General features: G+C 41.1%; 1 protein-coding gene across 1 annotated transcript in view; it reads left to right on the plus strand.

Moving 5' to 3' along the window:
* The window catches only part of LOC115156297 (low-density lipoprotein receptor-related protein 1B-like), a 575,728-nt gene that overhangs the window by 395,613 nt on the left and 164,142 nt on the right, over nt 1-15,973 (plus strand). The window contains exons 33-35 of the mRNA XM_029703749.1: nt 13,422-13,562; nt 13,770-13,895; nt 14,243-14,374. Of these exons, the coding sequence (XP_029559609.1) occupies nt 13,422-13,562; nt 13,770-13,895; nt 14,243-14,374 (399 nt within the window). The remainder of the gene's footprint in view (nt 1-13,421; nt 13,563-13,769; nt 13,896-14,242; nt 14,375-15,973) is intronic.

A 15,973-nucleotide genomic window follows, 5' to 3' on the forward strand; every position in this document is an offset into this window, starting at 1 on the left:
GTTTGTAAAACAGTCCTCAACCAGGTGTTTGTAACTCTTAGTTCATAACAGCCATTATCATAACAATGTCATGGTGTGATGGTTATGAGCTTGCTAATGAGAACAGTGTCACAGGTCAGACTAACTTTTTGGCAATACAAAGGTAGCTGCATTTAGAGTAGCTTACACAGTAGCTTTGTGACTTGGCAAATTGTAACCGATGTCCATTGAATTGCAAATATTGTGTTTGAATGCATTTTCCTTGCAACTTTATAGCAATTTGGTTCTAATTTCAAATCACATATTAGTTTTTTTATTATTCAACCGAAAATGAAAACCAACAATCTGAACAGACACAAACAGTCAACACCACATAATGTCATATAAAGATCTCCAGCCCATGATAAATCTGAAAGAAAAAAGGAACATTTAGTAGATTATAGGCATTGGTTGAAGTTTAGTGTTAATAAATATCCCTACCATCATATCTAAGCCAATATGAAACCAATATCGATGGAAATTCACAAATCAGCTTGCCTGGAGGTACACAACACACTCCCCACCTCTCATCAAATCAAACGTTATTTGTCACATGCACCGAATACAACAGGTGTAGAGTAGACCTTAGAGTGAAATGCTTACTTACAAGCCCTTAACCAACAATGCCGTTTTAAGAAAAAAAAAGTAAAAAATTAAGAGATAAGAATAACAAATAATTAAAGAGCAGCAGTGAATAACAATAGCAAGGCTATATACAGGGGGTACCAGTACAGAGTCAATGTGTGGGGGCACCGGTGTCAAGGTAATTGAGGTAATATTTACATGTAGGTAGAGTTATTAAAGTGACTATGCATAGATAATAACAGAGAGTAGCAGCAGCGTAGAAGGGGGGGGGCAATGCAAAAAGTCTGGGTAGCCATTTAATTAGATGTTCAGGAGTCTTATGGCTTGAGGGTAGAAGCTGATTAGAAGCCTCTTGGACCTAGACTTGGTGCTCTGGTACCGCTTGCCGTGCGGTAGCAGAGAGAACAGTCTATGACTAGGGTGGCTGGAGTCTTTGACAATTTTTAGGGTCTTCCTCTGACACCACCTGGTATAGAGGTCCTGGATGGCAGGAAGCTTGGCCCCGGTGATGTACTGGGCCGTATGCACTACCCTCTGTAGTGCCTTGCAGTCGGAGGCTGAGTAGTTGCCATACCAGGCAATGATGCAACCCGTCAGGATGCTCTCGATGGTACAGCAGTAAATTATTTTGAGGATATGAGGACACATGCCAAATCTTTTCAGTCTCCTGAGGGGGAATAGGTTTTGTCGTGCCCTCTTCATGACTGTCTTGGTGTGCATGGACCACAATAGTTTGTTGGTGACGTGGAGCTCTAAACCTGTTCCACTACAGCCCTATCGATGAGAGTGGGGGCATGCTTGGTCCTCCTTTTCCTGTAGTCCACAATCATCTCCTTTGTCTTGATCATGTTGAGGGAGAGGTTGTTGTCCTTGCACCACACGGTCAAGTCTCTGACCTCCTCCCTGTAGGCTGTCTCATCGTTGTCAGTGATCAGGCCTACCACTGTTGTGTCATCCGCAAACTTAATGATGGTGTTGGAGTCGTGCCTGGCCATGCAGTCATGAGTGAACAGGGAGTACAGGAGGGGGACTGAGCACTGTCATGACGTTGCCCTCTTTGGGTTTTCTGTGCACCATTCCCCTACCTCTGTCTCCCACACCCAGGCTGCTGTGGTCAGAAGAGGTCGTAAATTCCTATGAGAAGATCCTGCCTCATGGCCCCAGTATAGAGAGAGAGTGAGTTTTCATAAGACCAAATAAGGAATTCTTCTACCTCACAGAACTTGACAACTGAACAATATTCAGGTTCTGGAGAAGGTATAAAAGATCAGTGAAGAATCCAGCTACGAACTGGTCCGTTTGGTACAATTTTGTGAAACTCATGAGAGACAATACGGCCACATTACCATGATCATGTTTATAGAAGAGTCTCAGGTATGAGACTTACATCTAAATGGTTGTATAAAATGAATGAATAAGGATGGAACTGTTTGAAATTGTGTAATGTGATTTTGGACTGTTTAACCTCTATGGGCTACTCAACAGCCAGTGTAATCCCGTGGCGCGATATTCAAATACCTTAGAAATGCTATTACTTCAATTTCTCAAACATATGACTATTTTACACCATTTTAAAGACAAGACTCTCGTTAATCTAACCACACTGTCCGATTTCAAAAAGGCTTTACAACGAAAGCAAAACATGAAATTATGTCAGCAGAGTACCCAGCCAGAAATAATCAGACACCCATTTTTCAAGCTAGCATATAATGTCACATAAACCCAAACCACAGCTAAATGCAGCACTAACCTTTGATGATCTTCATCAGATAACAATCCTAGGACATTATGTTATACAATACATGCATGTTTTGTTCAATCAAGTTCATATTTATATCAAAAACCAGCTTTTTACATTAGCATGTGACTAGCATGTGACTAGCATTCCCACTGAACACTTCCGGTGAATTTATTAAATTACTCACGATAAACGTTCACAAAAAACATAACAATTATTTTAAGAATTATAGATACAGAACTCCTTTATGCACTCGCTATGTCCGATTTTAAAATAGCTTTTCGGTGAAAGCACATTTTGCAATATTCTGAGTAGATAGCCTGTGATGGCCGGGCTATCTATTTTGACACCCACCAAGTGTGGTACTCACCAAACTCCGATTTACTATTAGAAAAGTTTGATTACCTTTGCTGTTCTTCGTCAGAATGCACTCCCAGGACTTCTACTTCAATAACAAATGTTGGTTTGGTTCCAAATAATCCATAGTTATATCCAAATAGCGGCGTTTTGTTCGTGCGTTCAAGACACTATCCGAAGGGTAAAGAAGGATGACGCGCCCGACGCGTTTCGTGACAAAAAATTTCAAAATATTCCATTACCGTACTTCGAAGCATGTCAACCGCTGTTTAAAATCAATTTTTATGCTTTTTTTCTCGTAAAAAAGTGATAATATTCCGACCGGGAGTCGTTGTTTTCGTTCAAAGAGAGAGAAAGTAAACATGGTGTCGGCTCGTGCACGCGCCTCCAGTCTCATTGTCCTCAGATCGACCATTATCCAAATGCGCTAATGTTTTTCAGCCAGGGCCTGCAAAGCCACCATTCATCGTTCTGGCGCCTTCTGAGAGCCTATGGGAGCGTTAGAAAATGTCACGTTATGCCAGAGATCCCCTGTTTTGGTTAGAGATGATCAAGAAGGCCAAGAAATAGTCAGAGAGAGCGCTTCCTGTTTGGAATCTTCTCAGGTTTTGGCCTGCCAAATGAGTTCTGTTATACTCACAGACACCATTCAAACAGTTTTAGAAATTTAGGGTGTTTTCTATCCAAACCAACAATTATATGCATATTATATGCAATTATATGCAATTATATGCATATTCTAGTTACTGGGCAGGAGTAGTAACCAGATTAAATCGGGTACGTTTTTTATCCGGCCGTGCAAATACTGCCCCCTATCCCCAACAGGTTAAGGAAATACCGACATGCACCACTACTTTACTTTGTACCAATACTTTTGGCTGTTTGAGAAGATTTGAATCCTAAGCAACCAGCCTACACGTAGTTTGAAGTACAATACCAACATTGGGTCCCGAGTGACACAGGGGTCTAAGGCACAAAATTTCAGTGCTAGAGGTATCACTACAGACCCTGGTTTGATTCCAGGCTGTATCACAACTAATTGGGAGTCCCCATAGGTTGGTGCACAATTGGCCCAGCGTCGGCAGGGTTAGAGTTGGTAGGACATCATTGTGAATAAGAATTTGTCCATAACTAACTTGCCTGGTTAAATAAAAAAAATAGCTACTGTTGTAGGTCAAAGCTGTGTGCTGGAAAATCTTGGTGTAGCATGGGTGGAGTAGGCATTGTGGTGCTCATGTGCATTTCCTTTCATTTTTGGCTTCAGATCAATGCCTATTCTCACTTAAAACATAGCCTTTTGTTTTTAATATGAGTTAAGGTTCATGTTCACGTCAAGGACCCACATTTACAGAATGCAGAATAATCTGTTGAGAGCTATAATAATAAATTAACACTCTGGTATCCATCAGGTTCAACAATATAATAGTTTTCTTTTTCATATGTTCCTGGCTATATATGCCATCTGTTCCGAAGGGAAATCGCTTATTAGATAGCGTTAACTTTATTTTCTTGCTAGTATTAGGGGCTATTCTCTGTTGTGAGTTAGCGAATCAATGTTATTGAACGCTGATTAAACACCAGTTCCTTCCTGTAGCTGAGGCCTTTGGTCTGCTTTGAGTCAATCAATGAAAGGCTGTGTTTGGTGTGGTTAGGCTCAACCATCAGCCTGTTTCAATGAAGAGAGATTGAGACCTAACAGGAGGCTGGATCTATCGCCCCATTTTGTGTGTGTGTTTGTGTGTGTGTGTGTGTGTGTGTGTGTGTGTGTGTGCGTGCGTGCGTCTGTGTGTGTGACTGACCATCGATGAGAGGTTTACCCAAGGTTGCCCTGCCTGACAAGTTATCAATAGTTTAGTTTGCGACTGTGGTGTGGAATTGAAGCTAACTGTTACTTGATTCCTGCTGTTGTGTCATGTCATTCTGAGAATGTTCAGTTGAAGTGCTAAACAGCATGTTGAGACTCAGATTGACAGGTTTATTTTTTTTATTTAGTATTTTTTTTGGGGGGGGGTGGAAAATCAGCTTTAATATTGCAGATAGATTGTGTCTTCCATGAATGTAATTGTCTGCATCATTTCCAAACCCCCTATAGCCTATTCCCCCTCAGGAAACTAAAAATATTTGGCATGGGTCCTCAGATCCTCAAAAGGTTCTACAGCTGCAACATCGAAAGCATCCTGACTGGTTGCATCACTGCCTGGTACGGCAATTGCTCGGCCTCTGACCGCAAGGAACTACAGATGGTAGTGCGTACTGCCCAGTACATCACTGGGGCTTAGCTGCCTGCCATCCAGGACCTCTACACCAGGCGGTGTCAGAGGAAGGCCCTAAAAATTGTCAAAAACCCCAGCCACCCCAGTCATAGACTGTTCTCTCTACTACCGCATGGCAAGCGGTACCGGAGTGCCAAGTCTAGGACAAAAATGCTTCTCAACAGTTTTTACCCCCAAGCCATAAGACTCCTGAACAGGTAATCAAATGGCTACCCAGACTATTTGCATTGTGTGCCCCCCCCCCAAACCCTCTTTTTACGCTGCTGCTACTCTCTGTTTATCAAATATGCATTGTCACTTTAACTATACATTCATGTACATACTACCTCAATTGGGCCGACCAACCAGTGCTCTCGCACATTGGCTAACCGGGCTATCTGCATTGTGTTCCGCCACCCACCACCCGCCAACCCCTCTTTTACGCTACTGCTACTCTCTGTTCATCATATATGCATAGTCATTTTAACCATATCTACATGTACATACTACCTCAGTCAGCCTGACTAACCGGTGTCTGTAAGTAGCCTCGCTACTTTTATAGCCTCACTATTGTATATAAGCTGTCTTTTTACTGTTGTTTTATTTCTTTACTTACCTATTGCTCACCTAACATCTTTTTTTGCACTATTGGTTAGAGCCTGTAGGTAAGCTACACCTGTTGTATTCGGCGCACGTGACAAATAAACATTGATTTTGGCCATAAGTGAACAAAAAAATTATCATCCGGAAGCGGAAATCCTATTGGCCAGTGACTTTAATGCAGGCAAACTTAAATCCGTTTTAACTCATTTCTACCAGCATGTCACATGTTCAACCAGAGGAAAAAAACTCTAGACCACCTTTACTCCACACACAGAGACGCATACAAAGCTCTCCCTCACCCTCCATTTGGCAAATCTGACCATAATTCTATCCTTCTGATTCCTGCTTACAAGCAAAAACTGAAGCAGGAAGTACCAGTGAATTGCTCAATACAGAAGTGGTCAAATTTGTATTTTTTATTTTTAACTAGGCAAGTCAGTTAAGAACAAATTCTTATTTTTAATGACAGCTTAGGAACAGTGGGTTAACTGCCTCACTCAGCGGCAGGACGACAGACTTTTACCTTGTCGGCTCAGGGATTCGATCTTGCAAGCTTTCGGTTACTAGTCCAACACTCTAACCACTAGGCTACCTGCCGCCCTCAATGACACTGATGCTACGTTACAGGACTGTTTTGTTAGCATAGACTGGAATATGTTACGTGATTCATCCAATGGCATTGAGGAGTATACCACCTCAGTCACCGGCCTCATCAAATAGTGCATCGGTGACGTCGTCCCCACAGTGACCATACGTCATATCCCAACCAGAAGCCATGGAGCTGAAGGCTAGAGCTGCTGCTTTCAAGGAGCGGGACACTAATCTGGACGCTTATAAGAAATCCCGCTATGCCCTCAGACGAACCATCAAACAAGCAATGTGTCAATACAGGACTAAGATGCTCATTGGATGTGGCAAGGCTTGCAAAGTATTACGGACTACAAAGGGAAACCCAACCACGAGCTGCCCAGTGACTCGAGTCTACCAGACAAGCTAAATTACTTTTATGCTTGCTTTGAGGCAAGGAACACTGAAGCATGCAGTGGGGGTTTGACACCTTAACACTCGGTCGTAAATTAGGCAGGAGGGGAGTCTCTTCCTTTGCTCCTCAGTATTGGGAAAGAAATCACTTTGTTACAGAAGGTTTTGCTACCCAAAAACTCTAACATCCAACAATGAACACTGGGACAATATATTTCAACATCCGAATGTGGGGAATGATGGGAGATGGAACAAGGGAAATTAATGTCTATTTTGTTATAATGAAAACATAACTTGAAGAGCTTTCACACTATGTATATCAGGTTTGCGTCCTTTATGTTGTGTAGGAAATATCAAGGCTGAAGATACATTTTTTGTTAAGATAGGATTGTGATTATAGTTCTATAACGAGATTGTCACGGGTGCCGTAGGGATTTGACCAAAACGCAGCGGAAATGTGTATACTCATCTTCTTTTTTTATTTGGCAGAAAGAAGGAAAACCAAAACAAAAGTATACAAAAACAATGACAATAAACACTCCTGTAAGGCTTACAGCTATACAAAGAACCCACAAAATCCCATAGAAAAAACACTCTTTTAAATAGGACCTTCAATTAGAAGCAACTAGGAGCAGCTGCTTCCAATTGAAGGTCAACCCAACAAACACCACATAGAAATAGACATACAAGAACTAACATAGAAATAGACTAACAAAAACATAACCCAAAAAACCCCAAAACACTCTAAACAAACACCCCTCTTAAATAAGAACATAGCCCAACAAACCCCGAAACACTCTAAACAAACACACCCCTGCCACGTCCTGACCAAACTACAATAACAAATAACCCCTTATACTGGTCAGGACGTGACAGAGATCCTAGTAATGATGATACTTTGTCTCGTAACTAGCCACGCCCTAGGGAGCTCATAGAACATGTCAGCATGATGAAAACGACCCTTTTTACCCAAGGGTATAAAAGATTGAGTTAAGAATTAACATACCAGACTAGAAGGACCACCAGCTGCAGCTAGGTCTACATTGGCCACGACCCTGAAAATTGAAACAAGTTGAAGAAGACAAAGTAGACTAACAATCAAGGTTACAGTTGAGTAACTGTTCTAAGTACTGTATCTAAGAAAGTTAATTTAAGTAGAATCATCCGGTTATTCTCTTCAAACCATCGTCGACTACACTGCTCTCATCACAACCCTGAGGATAATCGACATGGCTGATTAGCTGTCCTCAGAAGACCAGTCTTCCAGAACGAGTGAAAGTAAACACAGACAACCAAGGAGAAGGACATTGTGACCTCTTGTGGACAAAGACTTACATTTACCAATCTGAAGGAGAAGGTCCAATCGGACCCTTTTCACGAAGTGGAACCTTTTTCACAAAGGCCTGGGTCCAACAGAGATACACGACGAAGACCTTCAACATGTAAGTACATGCATTACTTCTTACCCGAAAGGGCAGCTGTTCGGGGCAAGGTATTAGGATTACTGTGAGCGAAGTTTCCAAGTGTTGTCTCTCTTTCTCTCTCGCTTTCTCCCTCTCTCTTTAACTCTCCATCTTTTGTAACAAGTGTCATATTGTGTTAGTCTGCTAGGGACCTGTTTTCATCGTATTAAGTTTCTAATCAATATCTAATACCGCGTGTGTGTGTATCCTGTGTTATCATTTAGTCTGTTAGTAAATAAATAGTAAAATCAATTTGTGTGGTACGGAATAATCAGTAAGACTCGGGTTTGTGCAGATTCAAGAAGTCTGCGACTTTCAGAATGAGACTGACATAAGGGAACTATTAATAAGTGACTGTTATCGATATCTATAAATTATTGAGTTTAATTCGGGAGATTGTAACTTGTTAAACAACTTCTTCCATGGTGCCCCAAATTCCTAATGAGTTAATTGGTACATGCTTAATTTAATCTGGTAACAATTAACCATAGTAGGTAATTATTCGATAAATAACAGTCATCACATTAATGAGATACACGTCACGACACTGATCCTCAGCGGTGCGTGCTTAGTCCCCTCCTGTACTCCCTGTTCACCTACGACTGCGTGGCCAAGACCGACTCCAACACCATCATGAAGTTTGCTGACGATACAACAGTGGTAGGCCTGATCACCAACAACGACGAGACAGACTATAGGGGGGAAGTCAGAAACATGGCAGTGTGATGCCAGGAAAACAACCTCTCCCTCAATGTGAGCAAGACAAAGGAGATGATGTGGACTACAGGAAAAGGAGGGCTGAACAGGCCCCCCATTAACATCAACGGGGCTCTAGTGGAGCGGGTCGAGAGTTTCAAGTTCCTTGGTGTCCACATCACCAATAAACTATCATGGTCCAAACACACCAAAACAGTCGTGAAGAGGGCAGGACAACACCTTTTCCCTCTCAGGAGACTGAAAAGATTTGGCAAAGGTCCCCAGATCCTCAAAAAGTTCTACAGCTGCTATTCGCTGTTCATTATCACTGCATAGTCACTTTTCCCCAACCTACATGTACAAATTACCTGTACCCCCGCACGTTACTTTTTATTTCATTTTTTACTCTAGTTTATTTAGTAAATATTTTCTTAACTCTATTTCTTGAACTTTATTGTTGGTTAATGGCTTGTAAGTAAGCATTTCACGGTAAGGTCTACAGCTGGTGTATTTTGTGACAAACAAAATTGTATTTTATTTTATTTGATAGTTATGATAAAGGAAAACATAATACTTAGGCATATTTGTTTTTTTAGACACTGCTTGGGTGCAATCATAATCATCTATTAGATTTTCCCTGCTGACTGATAAAAATAAAGTAAACAATATCCTTGAGAATAGTTCATTTGCAGAACCGAACAATACACCAAATTGTAACACCCAAACATTTAAAGCAGACAATCAAATGTCACAACGGTGCAATTTAATATAGAAATATCTATATTATTATAAGAAAGTGTTGTAAATAATAGTCATATTTCCGTTGAAGCACCTCCGCTGTCTGCGACTGCAAAATTGAATAGCACGTCTGTGCATAACCATTGCCTCACTGAAATATCAACATTTAAATTCTCATACATGTGTTGAATCTTTGTTGAAAATGGCACTGATAATAAATATGAAAGCATTGCTAATCCTTCTGCTAACTTCAGAACACATTTCATTCATTTTCAGATTGGGAAAGTGGACCAATATTTATTCAGGGTACACCTCTGTGGCCCTCTCTTAAGGTTCTGGCATTAGCACGCAACAGTTCAGTGTTAGGTGAGGTTGGTTGCACTCCGCTGGGTTTTTGAATGAAAAACCCCTGTCACATCTGAGTTGAATGCTCTAGTCTGGAGCCAGTAGTAAGCATCACTGGATTTCACCAGGGGGGCTGGAATAGGGTGGTGTTTGTTCCACGTACTGTACACACTTTCCAAACATGGACACGTATAGACAGCACTCTCTAAACTCATGGTATAACTCTCCTCTCCTAACCACTTCCCCTGCACAATACCAGATAGGTACTCTACATAGGGCTGTGATGGTCATGGAATTTTGGATGACAGTTATTGGTCAGCCAAATGACAGCGGACAACTTAATAATCGTTTGAATAGCAAAAACATATATTTACATACAGTGCATTCAGAAAGTATTTAGACCCCTTGACTTTTTCCACATTTTGTTATGTTACAGCCTTATTCTAAAATGGATATATTTTTTTATTTTTTTACCAGCATCATTTTTTTGAATGTTTTGCTAAGTATTTAGACCCTTTACTCAGTAAATTGTTTAACTTGAAGCACCTTTGGCAGCGATTACAGCCTCGAGTCTTCTTGGGTATGACACTACAAGCTTGGCACACCTGTTTTTCCCATTCTTCTCTGCAGATCCTCTCAAGCTCTATCAGGTCGGATGGGTAGCGTCGCTGCACAGCTATTTTCAGGTCTGTCCAGAGATGTTCAAGTCCGGGCTCTGGCAAGGCCACTCAAGGACATTCAGAGACTTTTCCCGAAGCTACTCCTGCATTGTCTTGGCTGTGTGCTTATGGTCATTGTCCTGTTGGAAGGTGAACCTTCACCCCAGTCTGAGGTCTTGAGCGCTCTGGAGCAGGTTTTCATCAAGGATCTCTCTGTACTTTGCTCCTTTCATTTTTCCCTCGATCCTAGTCTTCCAGTCTCTGCCGCTATAAAATATCCCCACAGCATGATGCTGCCACCACCATGCTTCACCGTAGGGATGGTGCAAAGTTTTCCTCCAAATGTGACGCTTGGCATTCAGGCCAAAGGCTCATCAGACCAGAGAATCTTGTTTATCATGATCTGAGAGTCCTTTGGGTTCCTTTTGGCAAACTCAATTGAATTTACCACAGGTGGACTCCAATCAAGTTGTAGAAACATCTCAAGGACGATCAATGGAAACAGGATGCACGTGAGCTCAATTTTGAATCTCATAGGAAAGTGTCTGAATAGTTATGTAAATAAGGTATTTCTGTATTTATTTGTAAGAAATTTGCTAAATAATGCCTTAAAACCTGTTTTCGCTTTGTCATTATGGGGTATTGTGTATAGATTGATGAGGAAAAATGTTTATTTAATCAATTTTAAAATAAGGCTGTAACGTAACAAAATGTGGGAAAAGGGAAGGGGTATGAACACTTTCCGAATGCACTGCATATATACAGTATATCGATTTTTAAAATGTTATTTAAGAAACACATTTTCTCTTCTCCTCCGCTCTTAAACGCACGAATGCTCGGCCGTCCTGTCCTGCACAAATGCCGGCCGTCCCATCTTCAGTCATCTGTTCTTTCCACACACAAAATAAAATATAAATTAAATGTGTTTTTTTGGGGGGGGTTTACGGTTATGACAGTTATTTTATTTTCATGATGGTCTTCATCCATAACTGTCAGTTACATAGTTATATAGTAATTGTGCCAGCCCTAACTCTGCATTCTACAACAGTGTAGTAGAGCCACTGAAACAAGCAAATCAACAAACATATACCCGTGTGTAGTCCAGACACAGGATAAGAGTACTGGTTTATTTGGGGATTTAACTACATTAAATGTTGCATCATCAGTAACCTATTACATTGTCAGAATGTATATATTCCAGGTTTTATGCATGCACTACATACAGTTGAAGTCGGAAGTTTACATAAACTGAGTTTAAATGTATTTGTCTAAGGTGTTTCACAATTCCTGACATTTAATCCAAGTTAAAATTCCTTGCCTTAAGTCAGTTAGGATCACCACTTTATTTTAAGAATGTGAAATGTCAGAATAATAGTAGAGAGAATTATTTATTTCAGCTTTTATTTCTTTCATCACATTCCCAGTGGGTCAGAAGTTTACATACACTCAATTAGTATTTGGTAGCATTGCCTTTAAATTGTTTAACTTGGGTCAAACGTTTCGGGTAGCCTTCCACAAGCTTCCCACAATAAGTTGGGTGAATTTTGGCCCATTCCTCTTGACAGAGCTGGTGTAACTGAGTCAGGTTTGTAGGCGTCCTTGCTCGCACACACTTTTACAGTTCTGCCCACAAATGTTCTATAGGATTGAGGTCAGGGCTTTGTGATGGCCACTCCAATACCTTGACTTTGTTGTCCTTAAGCCATTTTGCCACAACTTTGGAAGTATGCATGGGGTCATTGTCCATTTGGAAGACCCATTTGCAACTAAGCTTTAACTTCCTGACTGATGTCTTGAGATGTTGCTTCAATATATCCACATCATTTTCCATCCTCGTGATGCCATCTATTTTGTGAAGTGCACCAGTCCCTCCAGCAGCAAAGCACCCAAAAACATGATGCTGCCACTCACATGCTTCACGGTTGGGATGGTGTTCTTCGGCTTGCATGCCTCCCCCTTTTTCCTCCAAACATAATGATGGTCATTATGGCCAAACGGTTCTATTTTTGTTTCATCAGACCAGAGGACATTTCTCCAAAAAGTACGATCTTTGTCCCCATGTGCAGTTGCAAACCGTAGTCTGGCTTTTTTATGCCGGTTTTGGAGCAGTGGCTTCTTCCTTGCTGAGCGGCCTTACAGGTTCTGTCGATATAGGACTCATTTTACTGTGGATATAGATACTTTTGTACCTGTTTTCTCCAGCATCTTCACAAAGTCCTTTGCTGATGTTCTGGGATTGATTTGAACTTTTCACACCAAAGTACGTTTATCTCTAGGAGACAGAACGTGTCTCCTTCCTGAGCGGTATGAGGGCTGCGTGGTCCCATGGTGTTTATACTTGCATACTATTGTTTGTACAGATAAACGTGGTACCTTCAGGTGTTTGGAAATTGCTCCCAAGGATGAACCAGACTTGTGGAGGTCTACAATTTTTTTTCTGCGGTCTTGGCTGATTTCTTTTGATTTTCCCATGATGTCAAGCAAAGAGGCACTGAGTTTGAAGGTAGGCCTTGAAATACATCCATAGGTACACCTCCAATTGACTCAAATGATGTCAATTAGCCTATCAGAAACTTCTAAAGCCATGACATCATTTTCTGGAATTTTCCAAGCTGTTTAAAGGCACAGTCAACTTAGTGTATGTAAACTTCTGACCCACTGGACTTGTGATACAGTGAATTATAAGTGAAATAATCTCTGTAAACAATTGTTGAAAAAATGACTTGTTTCATGCCCAAAGTAGATGTCCTAACCGACTTGCCAAAACTATAGTTTGTTAACAAGAAATTTGTGGAGTGGTTAAAAAAAAGAGTTGTAATGACTCCAATCTCAGTGTATGTAAACTTCCGACTTCAACTGTATATGATCAGGTCTCCCTTGCAAAGAAGTCAAGTTGACCTCAATGGGACTTTTTGGATAAATATAGGTACATAACAAAAAACTCCTCAGACAGTTAAAGTTGATAGATAATGTTACCTTTTCTCAGGTAACAAATTGTGGTGGGCAGATGATGATTCAGCCCAACTGGGGACTGTGAACAAGAGAGACGGACGGACTCCTGTGGTCCTGAGGAATAAGACCAGTGGAGTGGTGTACATGAAGGTCTATGACAGGGAGGGACAGAGAGGTGAGGAAGCTACACAGGCACACACATTTATTTATTCACTTTTCAATCCCATCTGCTGACATTCATAAATGTGACGCCATGATGTACTACAGTACCTATAGCGCTCTGCATAACATATCAGATGTTATCTTAGTAAAGATGTCCATGAAGCTAACATAATGGTATCCTTTCTCCTTACTAATATACTATTCACCATGTCCTTTCCAGGAAGGAACCCGTGTCAGGTGAACAATGGAGGCTGCTCCCAGCTCTGCTTCCCCACATCAGAGAACACCCGTAGCTGCTCCTGTACTGTGGGCTACAACCTGCGCACCGACCGCATGTCTTGTGAGGGTAAGACAACAAGTCTGATTCACAAATAGCACCCTATTCCATACATGGTATACTACCTTTGAACAGATGGGGGCATTGAAAGCATTGACCAGTTCAGACACCCTAGCATCGAAGTTACCACAAGGTCTGTGAAATGAATTGACTGTTGCTAAGTAGCACTATAGAAACCTCTGTAATCATACAAAACATACTGCATTTCACTGGGGTAAATGTACTCTCTGCATATTAACTTACAGTATGTTAATCTTGGAATTCAGAACCAAATCTTGTGTGAGTGCAGTTAACATTTATGTCAACAGTCTGTCACAAGAGACTAACAATTAAGTAATCCCTGTTATACCCTGTAGGCATTGAGTCATTTCTGATGTACTCCATCCATGAGGGGATCAGAGGGATTGCCTTGGACCCCAATGACAACATGGAGGCTCTGATGCCCATCACTGGGACCCTGTTCGCTGTGGGGGTGGACTTCCATGCAGGTAGACACCACCAGGGCCAGTGATGGGCATCTCAGAGTAGGAGGGTTGATCAAAGATCTGTTTTGGCTTATAAATCATAATAAATAAGAGTGGGGACCCAGGACTAGCAGAACACAGTCATTTACAGCACTCATCTCCTCAGTCAACAGTTAAACCTACAGTTCATTGATTTGATGATGTCTTCCACAGCATACATGAAACATACTCCAATTGGCAGTTTGTATTCAAGAGAAAAATGGCAAGAGAGAGGGAGAAAGAGAGAGAGCGAGAGAGTGTGAGAGAGAGAGAGAGAGAAAGAGACAGAGCTGTATTGTAGTATGCTCTCTAACCCTGTTGAATAATGGTTAATGGTGCTGTTGAGTTCTGCAGAGATGAAAGAGTAATACGTCCACGTTACTAGAGACGCAACACGAGAAACACCAACCATTTCTCCACATGCCCTGAACCAGGCCTGTCACAAAGCAATTCCCCAGATATTGTATCAAATGAAGGTGACATGGACATTATAATACATAAACCCAATGGCCTATGCTGGCATTTGTTATAAAAAAGGGTTTTGTCTTGCGTAATTCATGTTCTAAATATGGTGGATTAATTTCAGTTACGAATGCTATGAATAAACTAAGGGCTAGTTGAGCCACGAGACCAAATGATAACAAACAACCATATAGGCATACCGGGAAAGAGAAGGTTTATCTAACACAAACACAACACACACACACAACACACACACAACACACACACACAGTAAGTGTTACAGAAATCCTTTCTTTACAAATATATCCCATGAATTGGAGCTAAGTATGGTGAGGAGAGTTGTCACCTGACCACATTTGATAGAATAGGATGAAGGTATGGAAAAACATACTGTATAATTGCAAGGCAGGACTTACCACACTACCCAAAGCGAAAAATAGGAAATTAGGAAACTACCGGTAGTCTAAAGCAACAACAAAAAAAAGATTAGAAGATTAAACCCGGAGCTAAAATTAGCAGCTAGCAGGCTGGGTGGGTATGTATAAGGTATTGGTTGCCTTCCCCTTTGTTGCTGTTATACAGGTGAACATGCAAACTCTAGCTAAACTCAGAGTCAGCCAGCAGCAGCAGTGGATAGCTCACGCATACTATTTTCATGTCATTATGAGGTAGGTCATTGGTGCAAAAAAAACATGAAAGCCTTCCAGCTGGAACATGTCACATGTAAGATATGTGTTAACAGAGTGTGAATTCTGTGTAAACAGGAAGGGGCAAATCAACATATGATTCTGCCTATTCTCCCGACAACCTGGGCCCACTGTACAGACAGGCAAATACCGAAATGTACTTAAGGCTTTAAGGCTGGACTTGAAAATGAATGGCAATTTCATCCTGTCAGATATGAAATAGAGAGTTAGCCATTTAGATACTATGTTTTGCATATGCAATTTATTTTCCAATAAAACCTATACAATAGCCTTTTCATTTCCCGGTATTGCATGTCAACAAAGAAATAAGCAGTCGTGTAAAGTACTTAAGTTAAAATACTTTAAAGTACTACTTAAAGTGGAACTGACAGCGTTTTAACTACTTTGCAAATATGAAACAAACAGGCAATCATAA

The sequence above is a fragment of the Salmo trutta genome, chromosome 20, assembly GCF_901001165.1.
Source record: "Salmo trutta chromosome 20, fSalTru1.1, whole genome shotgun sequence".
Lineage (NCBI taxonomy): Eukaryota > Metazoa > Chordata > Actinopteri > Salmoniformes > Salmonidae > Salmo > Salmo trutta.